The sequence below is a fragment of the Calonectris borealis genome, chromosome 6 (assembly GCF_964195595.1).
Source record: "Calonectris borealis chromosome 6, bCalBor7.hap1.2, whole genome shotgun sequence".
NCBI classification, from domain to species: Eukaryota; Metazoa; Chordata; class Aves; order Procellariiformes; family Procellariidae; genus Calonectris; species Calonectris borealis.
In genome coordinates, this window is record NC_134317.1 from 12,562,306 (window position 1) to 12,577,775 (window position 15,470).

Consider the following 15,470-nt stretch of genomic DNA (forward strand, 5'->3'; position numbering starts at 1 on the left):
AAATAATGTCATGCCCAACATCAGCACATGTACTACGCATGATAGCTGTGACTTAGCACTACTGTGTAATTAAAAACTTATCTTGGAAATGTTATGCCATGAAGAGTGATGCTGAGCTCCATTTGTGCCTTAGAATAACTGTTACTGGTTATTTGTATTTCCTCTTTGCATTTTGAAAACAGTATGGGTGGAAACAATTTTAGTTACCTGGGGTAACATTAAGAAGTCTGAAAAGCATAAGGATTCTGTGTTTGTAAGCAAATTAATTTCACAATAGTATTTAAGGCTCATCTTAAATAAAGCATTGGCACTTCTTGATGTAAGATTCGAGGAAGGATCTGTGCTGGTGTGCCAAGTATAAAATAAAAAGGTATGAATATCTGTGTTGTTTAGTTTCATTTGGTATGGACTGAGCATTTCTAGAGTTTGGATTGATTGATTCAAGCCACCCGACTGCCTGAAACTTCCATTCAATATCAAGTGGCTTTTAAATTCTGCTTCCCATCACCTAAACAAATACTCTTCCACACTTGTCAGAAGACTTCTAATATTGTAGTGGGAGAATTAATAAAGCTTCTGTGGTGGTTTCTGAAGGCTACCTAGAAGCAGTTGGAATTAAAAATGTGGATGGGAAATTTAAAACTCTTTTAATACTGTTGGTCAGTGATTTCCAGAATAGTACTTTCCTTTACAGATGTGAAAGATCCTAAAGCCCTTTTTATGTCTTAACAAATTAGCTGGGCATTAGTGTTGTCAGAGGTGTGTTTTTCTGTTTGATATGCTGACATTGAAAATGTGCTAATATTAGGGAAAGAGATGTTACTCTTAATATTATATTTTAGTTTTTCTATTGTTTTAAATAGATGCATATTATTTCAATCTTCCACTATAAAAGCATAATTTAGAAACACTTCCATGTCTAGTTAGACTTGCACAAACTATGTGTCACAACAAACTGCCTTTCTGTAGATTACATTAATTCCATATAGTTTGTACATAGAAATTTTACATTACCTGGTACTACATAAGGATGTTATTATTGGGAAATCCATCAGTGGACGTTTTTGCAGAGGCTTATTCAGCTGAATTGTGAACACTGAATTGTATTTTGTCCTGTCTTTTTGACTCCTGCTTCAGACAGTCTGCACGATCTTCTGCAAACCATCTGTAGCTGTCATTTAGGCACTGTTAAATATTATAATCACCATATATAAATATCACTTACAACAAGTGTACATTAAAAACTTTAATACTGACATTTTCTGGTTTGAACACTTGAACTCGCAGAATCATATTTGCTGTGTAATCTACATTCAGCCTCTTCAGCACTACAGTGGGTTAGTCTCACTCTAAAAACAGTGAGTGATAATCTGAAGAAAATATATATCTATATCTATCTATCTATATAGGCATTTCAGATATCGTCTTTAAAATTAGTTTTAAGTTGATGTCCGTTTAACGGTCAGCCCTTTGTTTCTTCTGCATCTAGCATGCCTACAAAAAAATCAGTTGTGGAGAGGATATAGGAAGCAGAGAGCCTTCCAGTCAGCCTAACACTAGGTTGCTTTTATGAAATCAGTTTGCCTTTTAGTTAAAGGTTTCTTAACCTCTTCATTTACTGGATAAGAAAAACATACTGAGTGCTGGTCTTCTCTACTAAATGACGGTCAAAAAAAAGATGAGATGGAAGAAGAGTAGAGGTACTGGGGGATGCAGAGCTACCATTGTGCTTCCCAAAGAATATTTGGGAGTTGACAAAACATGGAACTTTCTTCCTTTTTTCCTTTGGTATCCAGCAGTTGGTTTTGGGGGTTGGTTTTTTGGTTTTGGGTCTTTTTTTGGGGGGGGGGGGGTATTTTTGGGGTTTGGGGGTTTTTTGTTTTCTTTTGTTTGGTTGGTGTTCTTTTTTAAGGCAGAATAACAGCACTTAATGGAAATGCTGCAGTGTTCTGTCTGGTTTGCTGATGACATGAAGTCCCTTTCATTCTCCACCAGGTGTTTATTGCATGATTATGGGGAACTGGATGCACTGGCTTAGGTGCTCTGTTTTAGTCCTCTGTTGCTGTATATAAACTACTTTTGGGAAACTTACTGGTTTGAGTATTAAATGTGTTTCCTTACTCAGCTTTTTGGTGCAATTTAAATTAAGTAAACAAAGCACTTTAACTGTTCTGAAGTTAGCAAACTGGAACAGTGGAAAAAGCTTTCTTGCATCGGCCAGAAAATGAATGTGAAAGTAAGACATTGCTGGTTAGTTTACTTAGCGAGACTGGAAGTTGAACAGTTGATACTGTGAAAGCCCTACCAGAAATAAACTGTGCAATGTGAAGGTAATTGCATTATTCTTCAAAAAGTATTGTCAAATCAAAGGATACGTGGAAATCTGCTCTAGGCATACAGGTGTGTACAAACATGGGGCAGACATAAGCATTCATGGGCCAGTGTGCTCCAGGTTCCTGGTGAACATGACTGCAGATTAGGCCACAGCTTTCCAGATTTTGAAGAAATAAATTGCTGGTGGAAAGATCTAAAACTACTATGTATCACTGGTGTTAAAAATCATATGATTTAGTTAGTTACATGTTTTAAACTGATACTTGTTTGCATAATAAACTATCACTGGAGTCCTATTACATGAATTCTTAAGAATAAATGTACTGTACAATGTATTGTTATCTGCCCATTGAAGTTGTGTAATTCAGAATAGCTTTTAAATAAAAAAAATTGTCTATATTTTTATTCAAGCTTGGCTTTCTCATGAAAACAGGGTAGGCAATAATTTTTTTTTCTGGCCCATTTACCTGTTCCTGACTGGGACTACAGTCACTAAAAAGTACTAGCCAGATTTCAAAGAAGAGTAGAAGCCTCAGAAATTCCTACAACTTGTGTCTGTGCTTAGCTCCAGACTATCTACAGCATGTGCTAATCTCATGTCAGAGTAAATGAGGGGGGTGGACACAGAAGATAAGATGAAAACATTTGAGACTAGGCTTTGCTAGTCTTGTGCATAGAATAACACTTTTCCACGCACCTTTTTGTGGTTCCTTACATAATTAGGACAGCATCAGTCTGTTTTTTTTCAGTGTAAATTTGATGGGCAAAACCACCTGACTCTGGGCCCTGTTTTCAGGTGTACTGAAGCTAATAGAAGTTGATGAGTTGCTGGTGTGCTTAGTGCTATAATGCCAAGGCCTATCACACACTTCCATTTTAGGCATGTGTGACCTTAACTATTGGTGCCCCTTAACTATTTGTGCTTGTACTGCAGATAAGTATAGTACTTTTGTAAGTGGAACTTAAGACTGAGCCTCACTACAGGTATTTGATAAACTAGCTTAAAACTGTATAGCTGATGTGCCAAAAGCATAATTGTTCTGCTCTGAGCTTCATACAGGCTACAGGAATCCACTCAGGACAAATATTTCAGTCATGCTAACATTGCTTTGATGTTATCCATAGGTGAGCTAGCAAGGCTGAATACTGAGTAGGTATATATGGGCTACAGTTAACAAATGAGCTGCTGTGTTCACAATCTTTGTAAAGAACTGGAATCCTTGGCTACTGTTTTCTTAATGTCAGGATTATGTGAAATCCCTGTGAATGACCACATGCATTATTTGCGTTATAGTGAATTTCATGATTCAATCCTCCTGTATTGCATATGTGCATATGCATTGTTGCAGATCTGCATCCCAGCTCTAGCTTGTCCTAAACAGCATAGGAATGCAAGTATTTTTAGTTCTGCATTTGGAGTGAAATGTTGTGGATGCTGCTGTGAAAAAGCTGATAAACCTGACTCAATAAGCACCTTGTCTTGCTAGGCTCCTATGTACCCCTAAAAAACCTAAAAGTCAGTGATGAGACAGGTTGTTTCGGGTTGGACTTTTTATTTTTTAAAAGGCTGTGGTTTTGTGTTTGTTCACAGTTTTCTACTCACTTTTGGTTCTATTTAATGTGAATCATCAGATTATTGGGGTGGGGGGGAAGCAAGAGAATATATAATAGCAGCTTGTTCAGTTTCAGTATTTCATGCCTCCAAGTTGGATTCTTTTATTAGCTCTGGGTTTCAGAGGGCTGCTTTGGACTATGCAAAGATAGTTGGTAAAAGGACCAAGAACCTGTTTTATAAAAGCTTCATTAATTTAGGGAGCATAGATATTTTAGAGTTCTGGATTTAATACTTGCATGAATCTTGTAGTGCATGAAGGCCATGAAAAGTGAAATGTGTGACGTGTTCTGAGGTCACTATCTAGATGTTATTCCCTGTTTTAAGTAAATAATGCAAAGAAAGAATGCTAATGTTTGTCTACTGCACCTGTTGTAATAATAATAAAGTAAAAAGGTTTTGATACAGATTTATGAGGCTACATCTGAAATCAGAATTTGTGTGAACTGTTTGTGTGTTGAAGAACTTTAGATCTGTGCTTCACTTAGCTCTCTGACTATACTTCTTGTTTCTCTCATGGCTTCCTGAAAGATCTTGTGGAGTTGATATCATTCTAGTAATTTTGTGCTAGCGTTCTCTAAATCTTCCATATGTCTATTTCCATTTAGGTATTATTTTAACCAGAGAAATACTTTTTGAAAAAGAGAGAAGCCCAAAGAGGCAGGGTTCAATTTTAATCCAGATTGACATTATGATTGAAAGTACCTAATGGAATTTTGCCCCCACCCTCTCCCTCCAAAAAAAAAAAAAAAAAAAAAAAAAAAAAAGAATAGCTTTTATGACTGGGTGAATAGAATTTGGGAACGTGTGCTGGTTTTGACTGGGATAGAGTTAATTTTCTTCATAGTAGCTAGTATGGGGCTATGTTTTGGATTTGTGCTGAAAACAGTATTGATAATACAGGCATGTTTTTGTTATTGCTGAGCAGTGCTTACACAGAGTCAAGGACTTTTCTGCTTTTCACCCCACCCCACCAGCTGGGGGTAGGCTGGGGGTGCACAAGGAGTTGGGAGGAGACACAGCTGGGACAGCTGACCCCAACTGACCAAAGGGATATCCCATACAATATGATGTCATGCTCAGCATATAAAGCTGGGGGAAGGAGGAATGGCGGGGACATTGGGAGTGATGGTATTTGTCTTCCCAAGTAACCATTGCGCATGATGGAGCCCTTCCTTCCTGGAGATGGCTGAACACCTGCCTGCCGATGGGAAGCAGTGAATGAATTCCTTGTTTTGCTTTGCTTGCACATGCGGCTTTTGCTTTACCTGTTAAACTGTCTTTATCTCAACCCACGAGTTTTCTCACTTTTACCCTTCTGATTTTCTCCCCCATCCCACCAGGAGGGAGTGAGCGAGCGGCCGTGTGGGGCTTAGTTAGCCGCTGGGGTTAAACCACGACAGAAGGTTAGGCTAGAGTGGCAGGTGGAGCATTAGCCTTTCTGGGTAAGGAGTAGTCAGCTTCTCTGTTTTGGCACTACGTAGTCTTGTGATATTTGTGTTTGTTGATCTCTAGGAATGGAGCAAGTAAATATTCTCATTTTACAGATTAGAATACAAAGAATACTTCTATTGACTAAGGTAATAGTTTGTAAATAGCTGTGTTGGGACTGAGAGAAGCTCCTCACTTTTACAGTCATTCTTCAGAAATTGACTAAACTAAGTTATGAAAGGAAAAGGTAACTGCTATCTCTGTATAATTTATTAACAGAGAATAATTGCCTGAATGTTCTTATAATAAATGTTAGACATTTTTAATTGACTTTACAGCTGCCCAGGATATGCTGTTGTTTTGCTTTCTCACATAACTCTTTCGGGTGAGACAAATATAGTTCCTTATCTGCCATTTATAATCAGGTTCCTGAATTAGAAACAAGAGCTGGGGCTTGAAGAAACTGCATGTTAGAACAAAAGCTGTAGGTAAGCTGTCCATGTTATAATCTGTATCCTTAATACTACAATATCCTACTAGTTACTTTTCTTCTACCACAGTTCCGAGATACGAGATCCAGCAATATGATCACCTAAAAGTAGGCATTAGTTTTAAGATTTTTAGTATCCATGTGGAATATTAGATCTTCTTTGTCATAGCTCTGTATGTCCTCATTTCATGAAGTGCCCGATTATTTGTTACTACTCTTTGCTTCTAATACAGCATCCTTATTGTTTTCACAAGTTACAGATTTCTTGCAGAATCTCTTCTAACTGCTCTTTTACCTTTCTTTAAACTCACCACCTCATATTTACCTACCTGTTTTTAAAGTTACAAACTTTTGGTTGAAGACTTGTTTTCCCCTCTAGCGAGGACAAAGCTTTTTTCCCCTCTGGCTAAGGAATTTTTTTAAAAAAAAAACTTTGATGTCTTCAACTTTAGCATCAATTATTGTAATATTAGAAAAAAGCAAAACTATTCATAAGTCAAACAAAATGACATAGTGAAAAGAAACAGGAATGATACTCTAGAATTGAAACTACCGGTTTCTGGTACCTATATACATAAACTTTCTGAAGAAGGGACTATAGCTTACTGTACAGTGGAATCCTGCCTTGGATTCAGGCTTCCAGAGGCTATCATGATGCAAAAGCTAACTAAGACCTGACTTAGTCTCAGTGGTGAAACATAAGAACCTTAAAATTATTTGGCGCATGACCCGAGCAATGCTTTGTTGATATCCAGAACTAAATGTAGTAAGATGTCAATGCTGGATCTGGAATGTGCCTGGTTCTTACACATACCTACTTAGTAATTTTCTGTGAAGCAGAATTAATTTTAAACATTAAGTTGTTGTGGGTCATCTTTCTCCCTTTACTTGGTTTTACAGTTGCACATTTTTGTGGAAAAGGTGAGATCTTTTTCTGCTGGCTTTGAGAGAAGAACTCCAAAATGGGACTTTGTGTACAAAACAAAAAGACCTGTCCCAATTTACGACTCACTGAAGAATCATTTAATTGTCTTTATCCCTAGAGTTCAGGCACTGTGCACCCAGAGTAACCAACCACAGAATTGTTGAGTTTTGTTCTACTCTAGTGTGTGGATAGTGACAGCATTGTATAATACCCCAAGAAAAGATAAATTCCATCTGAAAGACAGTAGTATTTATATATAAAAATGTCTCCTCATGGAAAGGGAACTCTGCAATCTTGATCAGCCGCAGTATATAGCATCTGGCAGGAAAATGCCACATTAAGTGAGCACCACTGTAATAGTTGCATGCATTTTTTTTTAGTGAAAAACTTTAACTGTGTATTTCTGGTAAGTAAGTAGAAGATGCTCTGTGGAAGCAGCTGCTGAAAATTCAGCAAATGATTTTACAAACCTTCACTGAAATGCAGAAAGGCCTAAATTGCTGGAGTTTGTGGAATTACTTGCAAGTGTAAAGGACACGTGAAGGGCTTGTGTTTGGAAGGTTATCTGTTTTTTCCAACTATATCCACCAATGCTACCTCTCTACAAACCTTGCCTTATCTCTGTCCCTTGATAACCACAGCTTCAGCATACTACTACTAAGGGCTTACTTGTGAGCAGGGATTTTCGCTGTTTGGACAAACATCTAGACAATTACCAGTTTCAGCAACTTAAGCTAAGCAGTTATCTGATTTGACAGTTTGTTTTTAATAAAACATGATACAGAACATCAAGCGATAATACTATTCTTAGTACATATGATGCTTACCTTCAAAACACTGTAAATCATTAATTGGCTAACTCACATGTGCAGAAAGAGTGGATCACCTGAAAGAACATTGTAGAAGAGTCTGGTGTTTGAAACGTGTTGGGAACTGCTGTGGTATCCTCCCTGTGCCCCCTGACCAGTCTGGCTAACCAGGTTAGAGAATACACCCTCCAGTAAGACCATGTGACAACACTGTCAGATGAAAATGTGGGCTGTAGTTTAGGTGGCTGAAAAAAAAAAAACCCAAAAGCCTGTATTCGTATTTTAGCCTTAACCGTTGTGTTAGTAGTAGGTCCAATAATAGGTACCAAGTTTGGGAGAGGTTTCTTTGGGGCTTTACCTTCCTCTGTTCACCAGTGTTTTGGCCACTGGTGCTTGGTGTCGACGTTTCTGTCATCTTGAGCAGGAGGCAGTTCCTCTTTCCCCCCTTCCTGCAGGGAAGGCTATCACACAAGAGCCCGCAGCCTTGAAGATGAAGCAGAACACCAAGATAACCGTTTGCCTCCCGTTATGGTGAGGACTGGCAAACCCCAGCCGCGTGGGACCGGCAGTAGGGGCTGTCCCTCGGGGGGCACCTCAGCGAAGCCGCCGCGGCGGCCTCGGGAGGCGCCAACGGCCGGCGCGGCTCGCGGAGCGCCGAAGGAGTTAATGGCCGCTCCGCGGCGGCCCGCCCCTCGGCCGCGCGCATTGGCGGGCCGCTGGCGGCGGCGACCAATGGCGGCGGGCGGCGGCGGGGGGCGCGCCAATGGGGGCAGGCGGGGGGCGGTGGCGTGGGCCGGCGCGGCCGGCGCCCGGTTGAATGGGGAGTACAAAGAGGCGCGGGGCCGGGGCGGGCCGCCGCCGCCGTCCCTGACAGAGGCGCGCGCGGGGCCGCTGCCGCCCGTAGCCCCGCGCCGACGCCGCCGCTGCTCCGTTCCTCTGACAGCGCGGGGGAGGGAGCGCCGAGCCCCCGCCTTTTTTCTTTTTTTCCTTTCCCTTCAGATTTGATCGTTTCTCCCCTTCCCCGGTGCCCGTAGAAGAGGCGCTCCCGCCGCCCGAAGGCACCGCGGCGTAGCGGGAGCGGCAGCCGGAGCGGCGGCGGCCGTGTGCATGAGCAGTGCGGCTGCCGCCGGCTCTGCCTTGCTGCCGGGGCGCCGCCGCCGCCGCTGGGAGGCGAGGCGAGGCAGGGGCGCCGCCGCCGCAGCCCGGCCCGCCCCGGGTAGCCCCCCCGCCGCGCCCAGCGCCCCCCCTGCAGGGGATGCTCCCGCCGCCGGCTGCCGCGGCCCTACGAGCCTGAGCCTCCGTGCCCTCCCCGCCGGCCGGCCCGCGGCGAAGCCGCCCGCCTCCCCGCGGGGCGGCCGGTGCCGCCGCCCGCCCGCCCCGCGCCCGGCCCCGAGCGGCGGGTGCCGGGCCGGCGCGGCGCGCTGCGATGCGGCTCCCTCGCGGCGCCCGGAGCCCCTGTGGCCGCCGCGGCTCGGCTGAGGGCGAGCTGTCGTGAGGCGAGGGCGTCCCGGCCCCGACGGTGCCGAGCTTGCTCGGGGGTGTCGAAGCACCGGGGCCGGCGATGGCGCCCGCCACCGCCGCGCTGCCCTGAGGGCCCCGCCGGGGAGACCCCGGCTCTGGGGAACGCCCGGCCGCTCCGGAGACTTTGGGGGCGTTTGCGGGTTTTGCCTTTTTTTGTTGTTGTTGTTTTTTTGTTTTTCTTTTCCCCCTTCCTTTCTTCCCCCCCCCCTCCGCCCTCCCTGCTGTCGTTTGGGGTTTTCTCCCAGCTAGTTGTCCCCTGTGGTGGAGGAGCCCTCTGTACCTGCCCGACGGCTGTCCCCATCGCCCGCTGCCCCCTCCCTCAGGGCATGTCCCGGTCCAACAGCGTCAGCCCCCCGGGCTTCGGCGGCCCCGCGCCCTGGGCAGGCACCGAGCAGCACCGCTCGGCCTGGGGCGAAGCAGAGGCCCGGGCCAATGGCTACTCCTACCCGCCGCCTCCCAACAGGTCCTCTGGCAAGAAGGCCTCCCGCATGTCGAGCAGGTGGAGGAGTGAGGAAGACTACGAGCCCCAGGCGAGCCGGAGCCGTGGGGAGAGCGGCTGCAGGATGATGAGCTTTAGGTCCAAATCCGCCTGGCAGGAGCATGGTGACGACAGCCGACGTCACCGGTCTCGCCACCCGCTTAGTGGTGATTCCCCCGCTGCCCCCAACAATGCCAGCCCCCGGCAGCTGGAGGAGCAGGGGGAGGTACGGCCCCGGTCCGTGGAGCTGGGGCTGGAGGAGAGACGCATCAAGGCCAAGATTGAGGAGCTGGAGGAGGAGGACGGGGACGAGGGGAACTCCGAGGTGGCCTTCTCCATGGGCAGCTGTTGCAGTAGCCTGCTGCAGATCTTCAGGTCCAAGAAGTTCCAGTCGGAGAAACTGGAGCGCCTCTATCAGCGCTACTTCTTCCGGCTCAACCAGAGCAGCCTCACCATGCTCATGGCCGTGCTTGTGCTGGTCTGCGTGGTCATGCTGATCTTCCATGCCGCGCACGGCCACTATGAGGTCTCCTACGTCGTGGTGCTCTCTCTGGCCATCCTGCTGATGGTGGTGCTGTGCATGGTGTGCAACCGCAACGACTTCCACCAGGACCATATGTGGTTGGCGTGCTACTCTGTCATCCTGGTGATCCTGGCAGTGCAAGTGGTAGGGGTTCTGCTGGTGTGGCCCAGGAGCGCCTCAGAGGGCATCTGGTGGACCGTCTTCTTTATCTACAGCATCTACACACTGCTGCCGGTGCGGATGAGGGCCGCAGTCATCAGCGGGGTGGTGCTCTCCGCCATCCACCTGGCCGTTTCCCTCAAGATCAACGCCGAGGATAAGTTCCTCCTGAAGCAGGTAGGTGAGCCCCGTGCTGGTTTGGGTGTGCGCTCAGCAGCCCCCACCTGCTCACCGCGTTGAAGGGCGAGAGAAGTGGGGTTGTCTGACTTCCACAGGCCTGCCCGATGCTGGAAGGCTGACAGGGCTTTCTATCGAACCCCTGGTTACCTGCCACAAGATGGGATGTTGTACAACGTGGTGGCTAGCCTGTAATCTTGCTTCTTTTATAGCTGTGGTGTTTCCTCGTTGCTGCTTTTCATTAAGGCTCTAAACGTTTAAGAAATCGCTTTACTGGTTTCCCGTGACCGCTGCTCCAGCACTGTCAGCCAGCCCTGCTAATGCCCTTCAGTTGTATTTAATGTAAACAGCTCTGTGCTAAGCACACCTGTGGAATGGTATCCGCACGTGCTGCCGTGTTACTGAGAAATGTGTGGAAAGTCTTGCCATTTTTATCAGCTAGAGGTTATCTTCGTGTGTCACTCCTGGGTCTGGGTTCGGTGTCAGCGCAGTGCTTGCTTAGGCGTTGGAGAGTGTGCTCCACGGGAACATAGACTAAGCTTTTGGTTTAGCAAGAGGGTGTTTGCTCTGAGATGTGCTGGAAATATCTACAGTGAAGAAGCCTAGGTTCATATACAGCCAGAAAAAAAAGTTAAAAAAAAAAAGTATAAATGCAGATTATTATTTAGCTGTGATATCATGTTTAACTGGAGCAGCTCAATTCACAGGAACAATAGGGCTATTATCGAATGCATTACAGTGCAATTTTTAATTACCATATCTGTATAAACAATGGCAATACAAGGCGCCACTCTTCTTTTCAAGCGAAGCAAGCAGCCTTGGGGCTCGTGTGCTTTAAGCTTACCAGATACCTTGGCAATCGGGAAACCCTTGACTTAAAACGTTGTAGCTATGTGGTAATCGCCATCCCTCTGATGAGCAGGACTCTGAACAAGGATGAGCCTGTCATAGAGTCAGCCCTGATGCTTGTATGTAACCAGGGATTGTTTATTAAAATTAGGTGTTTGGTAGCTTTACAGCCCTATAGCATAATAAAAAATAAAGCTTTGCGCTTGCAGTGCCTGCCTTGAGTCTTTACTTCTAAGTTGTTTTGAGTTCCACCTATTGCAGTGTCAGGAAAAGTTGTAGAGCTTAAATAAAACTTCAGTAGGATGGGGCTGTTGCTGCTCTGCTCTACAAAATAGCCCATGAAATTACTCTTTCTTCCCCGCCTTTATTCTCTCCCCCCCTGCCCAGTTAAGACTGCTTAGACAGTTTCTGGCTTTGTTCTTAGTTTGTTACAGATATTTTTATAAACTGTACATGGCATATTTTTCTTATGCTTGATATAAATGGCTTTTTGTACATTTCCAGCAGAGCATACACTGTAAGTGGGACAGTTGCTGGTTTTTTGCTTGACTTGGAAAAGTTTGCTAATGGCCTCAGCTCTTCCTTGCTGGGGCTCTGGTCCTGCAAAGCCTTGTGCATGCTCTTAACTTTATAAACCGAGATTGTCCTATTGAATTCAGTGTATTTGGAGACTGTGTTCTTACATACGAAGGCAAAGCTCGTCATGATTATGGCCAGAAGACTTAGCAGTCTGTTACGAGCAAAGTTGACTTTGGTGGATACTAACAAGTGCGTGAAATATTGTTATGTTGGAAAATGTTGGTAAATGTATTTTAGTGGAAAGGAGCCTAAATTACAAAGGCAAATGATTGACTCTCAGTGGAGAATTGGGGATAATGATAGCTCCCTCCCTTTCCAAATGCAGCAGGGTTATTTGTAAGAAATTGAACTTGTGTATAAATGTGCATTAGTTGAAGGTAAAAGCATGGGCAGTAGGTGATGGTACAGTATGCACAAATCTGTGCATTACACAGTTGCTTTCCCTTTCATACTAGCGCTGTGTTTTCCTGCAGTTTGGCAATAAATGTTCAGTTAATGAGGAATGTCTTAGGAGTACTCTTACTTTGTTTTTAAAGGCAGAGTGTCTCTCCATATTGTGTATTTTTTTTTCCTAACACCAAATGCTGGTCTCTATCTTGCTGTGGTCTACGTTGGCGTAGCTCTGGCAGAATTTGGCGGGGTTGTACAAGGCCAAGAATCAGATTCCTTGCACATTTGCGTATGAACATGAGCTGCTATCTCTGGCTGTCTGATAGAAAAATCTGCTTCTGCCGAGCACATCGCCTCACAGCTATTAACAGGCCTTCCTCGCTGGGGCTGTATCTCGTTGCTGTGGAAATCTATTGTGTTCAGCTCTGCCCCACTGGTGCACGCAAGCCCTATTTTCCCCCTTCAAACTAACAGAGTCAAAGGTAAATGAAGACCAGATAAATTGAGAGGAGAGGATTAAGTTGTTTTCAGTGACTTAACGCTGGCGGTCGTATCAGCCTGGGTTTTGTGGAGCAGGAGTGGATGTGAATCTATGGGTGACTATGTGACTAGATGGTTCTTTGTCCATGGCAGTCACAGAAGAAAGGCTGATTAGGATGTGTATCACCTTTCCTCTCTTTTTCATGGCATTTTTAACCATAATACTTAAACAAGTTCTTCTTTGTGTGGGCTTTTTTCTTTTAATCTTCTCCCAGTTGTTTCCAAGCCAGGAAAAATCATACACTCTTGTTATGATCCACTAACATTCAAAGCTGGGTGACTCTTGTGTAGACTCCTGAGCACTTTTATGAGGCCCAGGAGCCCATTAAAAACCTTGCTGCTCCTCTTAAGAGAGTGAAATTCTTGGTTGTATGTCCCTTTCGGGAGAAAGGCAACTTGTTGGATTCCCTTGCTGAGGATACATGATTTTATTTTCTGAATTACCTTCTCCTAGCACTACTGGACTTCTCTGTCACCAGACTGACTGGTCCAAGGCTATGCTAGTCAGGCTTCATAAAAGGGTTAAGGCAGTCCGCTATTTCTGAATCGGTAAGGTGACAGGAGTAAAGGTAGTTGTGATTGTTCAGTCTTAACTGAGCTGCTTTTTCAATAATTCGTCTGGAGTCACTGGACTTTGAAAGTAGGCACTGACTTCTGCTTGCTACGTGGAGGAGTCTGGGGTCGGTCTTTCAAAAGAGTGCCCTGAGCACCCCAAGCAAAAGCAGCAGGTATACTTGGTACCTCTGCGAGTCTGATCGGGTAGAGGCAATGATCTTGGCTTCTTCAATGGATGTTTGATTGGAACAAAAAATGCTAATTAATATAAATTATTGCATTATATCCAAAAGTTATCCAATGCTGAGGGAGGGGTGAAAAAGAAATAATGTGTTTGAGAATTTACTCACATCCAAAGACTGCTGCTGGAAGCAGAGCATGTTAAATGTATGACACTCCACCAACTACAAATCTGGATTGCTTAAAGTTTTTTTTCTGTGTATCTATGATCAGTTAATTCTAGAGGGACTGCTTTTGGATTTATTGGGGAGGGGATGATTGCATTTGTCTTCAGGTTTGTGTCCTTGTGTTATTCTGGGACAGTTTGGATTACAAATGTGTTTCAATGCACACAAGTCTATGTCTTCCTCTCTTTGTATATATAGTGTATCTCTTTTTAGGCCAGTCTTTTCCATGTGTTGGTTTTGATACACTTTTGGGCTCTGAAAACACATTCAACTCCAGGATTCATGTAAGAAGTACTTTACGTGAGAATGAGACTATCTAATACTTAACTGAGAAAGAAATGTACTATTTATCAATAAACTGTCTTGCATTTATAACAAAGATGATACTGCGATTTATTCTATGTTCCGGTAGAAACAAACTACCTAGCTGACCCACAAACTTGTACAGACGCATGGGAAGAACTTATAGTGTATGGGTTGCAGATGCTTAACTGAAGTCATGTGAGTAGACCAGCTGCCCTCAGTGCAGATAGTCTTGAGTAAGCACTGGCATTTTTGTAAGACTAGGGGCTAAGGGACACGAGAGTTTCACAACAGAGTTTATTGGGCTCTGAATCAGACTTAAAAAGGGATGGGGATTGTGTGTGGGAGTGGGTGGGGGACCAGGGGTAAGGGATAATAATGCCATATACAAACATCAAACAAACCCATGGACTGAGGTTAGATTTACTTCTGTTTTCCCATCCAAACCTGTTTTATTGTAACTTTCTGAGGTTCCTTGTTCAAGGATACAGTTAAGCCTTTGTAGTTTATTAACTCAGTGTGAGTAGGTGACTGTTAAGGTACCATGAAAACAGAAGACTGGGAAAGATAAATTTTTTTTTTTTTTGTCTTGCGTCAGTAATCTCATCGAAAGAGAAACTGAAATGCTCTGATCTCTTTCCTCCCCAAATACTACTGCAAACCTTCTGTAAAGGATCTCTGATAGCACAGTTCTGAACAGCTGCCCCAGCACATGGCTCTTGTTTATGGCACTCTGATTCAAGGCTCCTGATTTTGAGCTCCTTCTTGCTCGGCCTCTTTCCATACGCCTCCATCATAACAACATTACATTAGTACTCCTCATCCTTCACTTCTGAGAACTGTGTACGTGTTGGCCTTTCTCCCTGTCAGTCCATGTTAATGGTACATGATTGATCTGCAGCTGCATGGTGGCTCTCTCGAAAGTGTAGCATTTCAATTTAACCATTTCTAGGAAGATGTTGGTATGAAAACATGTGCAGTCTCTCCTTTTCCTTTCCCTAAATAAACTGTCTCTTCAGCAGGGCTAAAAACAACTTCTTACGGTAATAGGATATCGACTTGAGTCTTGTGGATATCTTCTAGCATCTCGTAAAGATGCTTTTTAGATGCAATTTAAATGGCATTCAGCGAGAAGCTAGTCACATAGCAGGAGAAATAGTACTCTATGTTCCATCTCAGCCTCAGCGTGCTTAAGATATGTAGGTGATGACTGATTTTGAGACTAACAGATTCTCAGAAGTGCGTTACTCAAGTCACTGTATTGCACTTTCATTGTCTTCAAGTGGCCTTTATTCATAAAGAATAGAGAGAGATGAGCTACCTGAAATGCAGATAGATCTGTGTGTCACTTTTCTTACGGTTGTTTGCTGCCTGTTTTACTTTTATCC

General features: G+C 44.3%; 1 protein-coding gene across 1 annotated transcript in view; it reads left to right on the top strand.

Moving 5' to 3' along the window:
- Positions 1-2,334: 2,334 nt before the first annotated feature.
- Positions 2,335-15,470, top strand: part of ADCY5 (adenylate cyclase 5) — a gene marked incomplete at its 5' end in the record, with an annotated part of 230,089 nt that continues 216,953 nt past the window's right edge. Inside the window, one exon of the mRNA XM_075153889.1 lies at positions 2,335-2,400. Coding sequence (XP_075009990.1) covers positions 2,335-2,400 — 66 coding nt within the window. The remainder of the gene's footprint in view (positions 2,401-15,470) is intronic.